The 8,212-nt window shown below is 33.7% G+C and overlaps 1 protein-coding gene across 5 annotated transcripts; it reads left to right on the top strand.

The window, feature by feature from the left end:
* The first annotated feature begins 355 nt into the window (after nucleotides 1-355).
* Nucleotides 356-7,523, top strand: LOC114310380 (protein PHLOEM PROTEIN 2-LIKE A1). 5 transcript variants are annotated; one of them, XM_028256353.2, is made up of 6 exons: nucleotides 390-573; nucleotides 1,079-1,186; nucleotides 4,831-5,058; nucleotides 6,160-6,275; nucleotides 6,927-6,960; nucleotides 7,094-7,523. In XM_028256353.2, exons 2-6 carry the CDS (start codon nucleotides 1,139-1,141, stop codon nucleotides 7,094-7,096), a joined length of 429 nt encoding a protein of 142 aa, XP_028112154.1. In that variant the 5' UTR covers nucleotides 390-573; nucleotides 1,079-1,138; the 3' UTR covers nucleotides 7,097-7,523. The 5 variants fall into 5 exon arrangements, with proteins under 5 accessions (XP_028112153.2, XP_028112152.2, XP_028112151.2 ...); XM_028256350.2 differs by having other exon boundaries at nucleotides 366-573; nucleotides 6,927-7,523; XM_082919721.1 differs by having other exon boundaries at nucleotides 392-573; nucleotides 4,839-5,058; nucleotides 6,927-7,523.
* The last annotated feature ends 689 nt before the right edge of the window (nucleotides 7,524-8,212 follow it).

Below are 8,212 nucleotides of genomic sequence, written 5' to 3'. Positions count from 1 at the left end.
ATATTTTTGAAATTTTAAACATTTTTTTTTTTACTTTTTTAGATGCATCTTACTTAGATGTATCTAACAAGTAAAAAATTTGTAAATAAATATTTTAAAAAATTAATAAATATATAACAATACAAAAAAATATACAGAATTCTCGTTTTTTGTTTTATATTTTTGGAATTTAGTGAATTTTTAAAAGATTTTTTTCACAATTTTTTTATTTTTAGGTATATTTATGTTTAATATGTCTAAAAATTAAAAAAATTACTTAAAATATTAAAAAAATTCAGTAAAAAAAACATAAAAAATAAAAATAAAAAAATTTCTAAAAAAGGTTTTTTTGAAAAGTTGTAACCCAGCACAGTGATTAATTATTTAGGTTTCAGTAATTAAAGAATGACGGATCGTAATGAATGAGGGGAGATTGGTGAAGAGTAAGGTGACGTCATATTGCATAATTTTCCGATCCAAGGCACCCACATGATTTCCAAACGATTTTGAGAGAATCAGGCAAAACAATCGTCTCTAAATTTTTTATCTGAGCGATTCTTGACCTGTGGATCGCAAAGTTTAGAGACAACAGAGGTAAGTGATTGTAGTTGTTTTCTCATCTTGCTGTTTTTTGCTTGATCCAGTCAAAATGTTCGATGAAATGCCTAAGAAAAACCTTATTAACATGTTGAAAGCTTTTTTGCTGTTTCTCCTAATCTTTTTCCTCTGTTACTTACCGGTGTAAAGATGTTTGTTTGTTTGCGTTTTTCAATTTATACAATTCACTCACTTTCTTTACATGAACCAGCGAGCACATAAGCAAGAAATCCATCTGTATCTCTACTTTCACATGTGATAGTGTAATCATGGTCAAAAGAGGTAAAGATGACCAACATGACAATAGATTTTGTAGAAGCCCTCTACAAATGTTTTTCTCTCACCTTATACTATTTGATCTTGACTTAGAGACAAGGATACAGTAAAACTCATTCCAAAATTTTGCTTAGATGTATATGATAAAAAATTCCTATAATACATTTTCCCACTTTTTTACTAAGCATTTTGACAAATTGAACATCCTGTAATCTTGTAAAAACAGGGTTTTCTGCCACTTCCGGTGTCCAGTTCTGTTCCATCTACCCATAGGTAGATTTTGTTTATGGATCTAGGGGGATGCTGCCACCTCCTGTGGATGCTGTCACTTCCGGTAGATGCTGCCTCGCTCCTACCCCTTACCCTTCACTAACTCTGTCCTCCCTTTCTCTGTTTCCTTTTCTTTTCTTCTCTGCTGCTGTGTTGTTGTTGTTGGTTTTTTTTATTTTTTATTTTTATTGCCTCCCTGTCAACATGGGTTTGTGGTTTTGCTGTGTTTTGTGTCTCCTTTTAAAGGTACGGCTTACTGTCTCATTATCCTTAATTCGATTTCCATTACCTTGTTTCTGCATTTTTTCCCCAAATTCTGGGGTTGTATTTGGCCGTGTAGTTGATGCCCTAGATTGGTGCAGTGCTATATTGTGAGGTGATCCGGTTGTACTGGTGTCAAGTTTCCTTGGCTTTGGGGTGGGGGGTGTGATCCTCCTGTGATTCTCTTGTTTGATGAGTGCTTAATATGTCGGGGTATTTCCATTGTCCTCCTATTGGAATGAGTGTTTGACTGTGGCTAGTTCTGGTATAAATTTACTGAATGCTTCGGGGTCTATTCGGACTGTGGCCAGTTTTAGTATATTGATGCGGGATGCTTCGAGGTCGCTTCACTTTCTTCTTTTTTTCTTTCTTTCTTTTTTTTTTTTTTTTTTTTTTTTTTTTTTTTTTTATGTTTGTGTTGACTGTGGCCAATATTTAACATGACTCTTCATGAGAGGTCTTTATGAGGATGGCACTTTACTGCTTACTAGGATAGCGAGTACCCTTATAGGGCTACGTGTAAACACAAGTTGACGGGTGTCGACGGATTTGTGAAGGCGATTTGGGTGATAGATGTGCTTTATTTTTCTATTTCTTACCCATTTCATTTGTTTTATCTATTGATTAACTTATTTGCCTATGAGCATGTTAGTTCACCTAGCCTCTCGGGTTGTGAGAGATTTATCATAGTAGGTTAGGTGTACTATTTCGTTCAAGCCTGTGGCTTGGGTGTCTTTTTGAAGTTGTGTTGACCCTTGGGATTGTGTATTGAACATCATTATAATCTCTTTTTTCTGGTATAAAATTAACTGCTTTCCTACAAATAATAATAATAATAATAATAATAATAATAATAATAATAATAATAATAAATTAAAAAGAAAAATTAAAAAGACTTAATACTATTTGGTTGACGAAGGGGCGACCGAATGTTGCCTTGAGGTTAGTGAGGAAGATGGATTTGGAGGAGCAAATACTTTTTTGACAAATAACTTCATTAAACAGAAATATGAGGTACAAAAATGTCTGAATATAAGAGGCTCCAATACGTCAAGAGTACAAAACATAGTCTGAGCACTGTGGGCGTGGGGGGCTCTCAGGGTACAAACATCTATGAGCAAGAGAAGAAGCAACATGCTTCGCCAAAGCATCTGTAGCAAAATTACGGATGGATATTGATGAACAGCTCTTGAATCCTTATGGTGTCTATTGCCAACAGAATTAGTTTGGGGCTAGCTTCAGAGGCTTTCTGTATGCTCGGATGGATATGGAAGAAGAGCTTATCATGCTTGATATTTCTTCTAGCTTTGAGGTGTCGGTGTCTGTGTTTTATGTCTCTATCATGTTATTATGGATCAACTAATTTGGGGGTAGTCTAGTTGGCCCTTTGCTGACTCTAGTAGGTCTCTTCTGATTTATGGTTTTAGTGCTTGTATATCATTAACTTCTCTCCTTGTGGCCACCTAGTTGGGATGGGGTTTGTTTTGCCATGATGCATTTTGTACTTAAGCCATTTTGTCGTAATTTGGGGTGTTTTGGGTGTACCTTAGTTAATTACATCAATAAATTTTCTTTTTACTAATCAAAAAAAAAAAAAAAGTATCATTTTTTGAATAAGTTGGTTAGTTGTGCATCCTGGGCTTTTGCTTTCATTTAAGAATTGGAGCATTTCAGAAATGGAAAACAAGTGGGGATATTTGTTGGAGCTTTTGGTAGAGATCTGATGGATGACTTTGGCCCCGTTTGGTAGAACTGTGAGAAAGTGATTATAGCTTATACCTTAACAGCTTATAGCTTATAACTGTGAACATAAGCTGATTTTTGACTTATAAATTAAGCTTCTCTTCCCCCACTCAAAGAATAAGTTGATTTTTGACTTGCAAAAAGCTATAAGCTGTATTGCTAAGCTGAACTAAACACATCAAAATAGCTTAAATTAAGCTAAAAGCTGAAATAAGTTGGAAATAAGTCCTACCAAACAGGGCCTTTGCTGTGGTGGAAAAATTAGCAATAGTATCCACGAATAAGCCATTTGGAAGTTCTCATCTTGCTTTAGTTGAAGGATGAAATTTTTGGTCCATTAGTAATTCAAGTGGTTGGAGGTGGCAGTAGAGGGAGTGGGTTAGGATTTTCACATGGGTTACAGGCATAGAAGATGAAGACAAAGACAATAATGTCCTTTGCTTTAAAATTTGACTTTGACTAAAAAAAAGAAAAAAAAAATTCTTGTCAACCCTCAAAATGTGTGTAAATTTGGATGGAATTTTTAACAGTAGCCATGTTAACATGGACTCTTATAGTACATGAACTTGGGTATGAATATTGGGTGCGACTGTGTGGGTGAGTGTCTTAGCACCAAACCTTCATAAACCTAAAACTTAGGATATTTGGATGTTTATCCAAAACTTAGATATGGGTACACAGATGTGTCATGGACACTTGCTTACAGTACATGTATCATGTTTTTAGATAAGACATTGTAAATTATGTAGAAATGTACTTGAAATGTATAGGATTTAGAAAAAAATATAGAATTTTGATCTCTCATTCATGTGAGAGATTAGAAATATTTATTTACTAGCAAATGTGGGTTTTTTCTTCAGACATCATAAAAAATTAGAAGGTCTAAGTGTCTCAATTGTGTACGGATATCAAACACATGTCTCACATCCTTACCATTATCATAGTTGAGGTGCGTGTAAACTGGTCCGGACACCCGGTCATAAAAAAAAATAATAATAATAAAAAAATAATCGATGACACGGGTACTAAGTGTTTTGTGGCCATATTATACGGCAGGGGTGCACGTGGATTGTTTTGTGGCCATACTATATGGTAGGGATGTGCGTGGTGCAGTTCGGTGCAGTTTGAGTGTAAAATTATAAACCAAACAATAAATGGCGGATTAGCAAATAACTATACCACGGTTTGAACGATTTGGACAGTTTCAATTTGTTAGTTAATTGAAGAATAATCTTAAACAATTATCAAGCATTTGTATAATGCATAACACTAATTTGCATAATATTTTTTTATATATAACACTAAGTAAGCTTACATAATATTTTTCATATATATATAACATTAATTTTCAACAAATTCCACATCTTAAATCACTCTTTCACTAATTTTTATTTTGATATTTCATTAGAGGTAAAAAAATATATATATATTAACTTATAGGGGAGCAAAGCGGTTTCAAAGGGGGATTATAAATTTCGAACCGGGGTTCAAACTAACCCCACGGTCGGATTGGTGCGGATTGGACAGTATTTTGCACGGCTGTACTATATGGGATAAATTGGATTTTGTCCTAAATTTTACTTCTTGTTTATCAAGTATTAATTTAACACTAATGTTTATTAGTCTCTTAAAATATGAAATAGTACTTCTGATTTTATGGTGTTATACTTTGTTTGCTTCTCCTATTCCTTTTTCTTTTTGGAGGTGGCTAGGATGGCAGCTAGTGGGACTGCAAAGATCCAACAAGTTGGAAAACCCAGTAAGACATACTCAATGAAAGGAAAGGAAATTGCATCAAGAAAAGGAAAAACAAGGCCCCCACTTAATTTCCTATCGATTTTGCATAATGCAAAGAAACTGATCGACACGTCTTGTCCTGATAAGTTGTGTAAGCAGCTCTACACTGGAGTATTCTTAGAAGACGAGAAACTGGCAAGTCTATATAGATTTTCTCCCACATCTTAGATGAACCGATGGAACTTTTTATTATTATTTCAGAATCAGTATATATTTCATGTTTCATAGTGATTCTCTATGATATATTTATCTATTCCTTGAACCTTAACTATGTAATGAAATATATGTAATGTGCCCATATATAATATTGCGTGCGCATGTAAAATATTTATACTACACCAAAATAAACTTGTGCTTTTATGTTTAATAAATCCTGAAATTGTTTATATTCAAAATTTTGATGTCAAGATGATTTTGTTTTCATTTTTTCTGCAAAATAGAAAATATGTAAACAAAAATGTATTATTTGAGGGTGTCAATGATCAAGATCATGATTTATGGTACTTGACATAATTTCACAATATATATAGGTATATATAGCAAGTTGTACTATTTACAAACACCATAAGTTGGAGTATGTACAAATTGATCTTGTCTGGTGTAGCTTCTATGTTTTCATTATCAATTTTTAGCTTGTTAGAAACTATACCAAGCAGGACCAATATCAATTATATTGTTCATGATATTGTAGGAACTATTTGAAAGCATAGTGTACTAATAAAGTTAGGGGTTTTAAGGTTGTTTGGTCATTTTGTTATTCTTAGGTAAGGATGTGTATAGTTCGGATTATATTTATGTAAGGGTATGATTTAATCTTACAAGGATTTTAGGATTCAATTCTATGAAAAAATAAAGTTTGTGACAACTTTGCAATACAAGTTTTTTTAGATCTGTCTTGTCATCAATGAAAATTGCCTTTATCTTTTACATATGTTCTTTTGAAATCCGTAAGGTTTGCATGACTATAAAGCACCTATGTAGAGGCTTTTTCTTTGTTTCTCTCTAACAAACTTCAACTTTTGATCGAAATTGAGAAATTCAAAGTAATTCTAGAATTAATTGCGTTCTCAATTGTGTCATGTTTTATACGTGTGTTGTACTCTTCTTAGCACAGCAAATAGTACAGTTATCTATTACATTTAAGTATGGATAGTTGCTATTGTTATTTTTATTTTATTTTCCATTGTTGTCATTATTTATTGCTATTCATGCATGTTTTTGTTACTTAAACTGCAGAAGTATTTTGTCGACGAGAACACAAACAAGAATTGCTTCATGCTTTTTGCAAGGAAACTTGATATCTGTTGGATTGATAATCCTAAATATTGGGAATGGACCAAAGAGGAGACAAGGTCAGTGAAATAATATGTATAGCTTAAGAACTTCATGTATTGTTATCTTTAAGGCCACTTAAAGTTTAATCAATGAGACTGATCAATGGCATGATAAGAAGCAATTGGGCTTAACCAATGTTACCAGAAAATGCTAAATACTCTAGTGATTTATGTTTCGGAACATGGGTCCCGAAATATGGTTTATTTTCATTCGAAAACAATGAATTTAGCAATTCAAAGCAATCCCAAATTTATTTCCTTCTAAAAAAAGCCCCAATTATAATGAATTAATATCTAGGGAGAGTGGAGTTTTGGAATGACCAAAAAAAAAAAAAAAGAGGATGAAAATAGAAATATGTTTGTACATGATCAATTTAAAAAAAAAATATATGGGCTATAGTTTATTGGATGTCTAATTGTTTAAAAAAAATTCTATGGAAGTACCGTAACAGTGTAATCTATATAATTTCTATCATACCACATTTCCGTTTCTGATTCACATATTGGAACATTTGTTGATGAAATGGGCAAACTATTTTTCTTATTTTACATGGAAAAATAAGTTTACTATGGATATGGGGATATTTGTGGTCGTAAAACTTTTTGTTTTCTTCTTTTCCGAACATGGACAGTTTTAAACACGGACAGTTTACATGGTTTTGCATGCAGTGGTGAAGAGATTGAAGTGGCTGAGCTAATAGAGGTATGTTGGTTCGATATTAGAGGGAAGTTTGATAGAACAATTGATCTCTCACCAGGAACAATGTATGAAATTGTTTTTGTCGTGAGGATGATTGATGACGATGTGTACTACACTCATATATCAAATTGTACAGTGACGCTTGTCATGATTCTCCCGCGTTCAAGAACGCAACGTAATGAAAGTTTAGAAGGAAAGCCTGTAGAAGAATGGTTTGAGATCCTGGTGGGTGAGTTTATCATGTCACCAGAAAACGTTGGAAGCGTCGAATTCTCCATGGAGGAACATGGTCCAGACTGGAAGGGTGGGCTTATTGTGAAAGGTGCTCTCATTCGACCCAAGGTGTAAATAACTTTAGGCACTTGGATGGTTGGTAAACTTCTCTATATCCCAAGAATATCCAATGCAATTAATGTGAGAACATGTGTAGTGGAATACGTAAGCAAATTATTATTATTATTATTATTATTATTTTGTAGAATGCTTGTATGATATATTTGTCCTAATTTTTTGTATGAGATTGCATGGATTCATGGGTCTATACATATTTGAGTCATTAGAATTTAGTTTGTGTGATTCAACTAACAACTGCTATGCATTATGAAAATTTATCTGAATTTTAATCTGAAAGTGAGTGTGGTGTAGATTTAAAATTTGTGAGATGTGGGGAGGGGTGCCGTTGAGATGTAGCTCCAGTTTAGGAGCTCCAGGTTGGTTTAGATTGAGCTCTTGGTGTCCCAAACTCAGTTATGGCTTGGCTTACCCTGCCTCTGATGGAAAGAGGTACGTTGCCCATGCAAGACAGAAGCAACCCGATCCAATCCATGGATACACCAACAAGAGAGCCTACCCAAGACAAGCCCCAGTCCCACAGCAAGCGAGTTCTAATAAATATAGACCATTGATTTCTTTTCATAGATAATTTTTGAATAATTTTCTTTTGGATATGGAACTGTTGCTGTTCAACCAAACCTGATTGCCTTCCTTTGTCTCTCTCTCTGTGTACATATATAAGTACATCCAATTTAGTACTCAATAGATGCAGGGCTAAAGAGGGTCAATATGAGGTTCAGTTGACGTAACGTGTTAGTTTATGTGGTTTTCAAAATTTTAGAAATCAGATTTTCATTTCTTTTATTTTGTTTTTTTATTGGGTAAATCACACTTAGCACCTTTATACTTTGCCAACAATTTTACATGCTAATCTCAGGCGAAACCCAACATAAGCAATACTAACGCTGTGTTCGGTTGGAAA

Source organism: Camellia sinensis, chromosome 3 (genome assembly GCF_055761805.1).
Source record: "Camellia sinensis isolate YWXY chromosome 3, ASM5576180v1, whole genome shotgun sequence".
NCBI classification, from domain to species: Eukaryota; Viridiplantae; Streptophyta; class Magnoliopsida; order Ericales; family Theaceae; genus Camellia; species Camellia sinensis.
The sequence above is the reverse complement of the archived record's forward strand: the minus strand, read 5'-3'. Positions and strand labels throughout refer to the sequence as shown.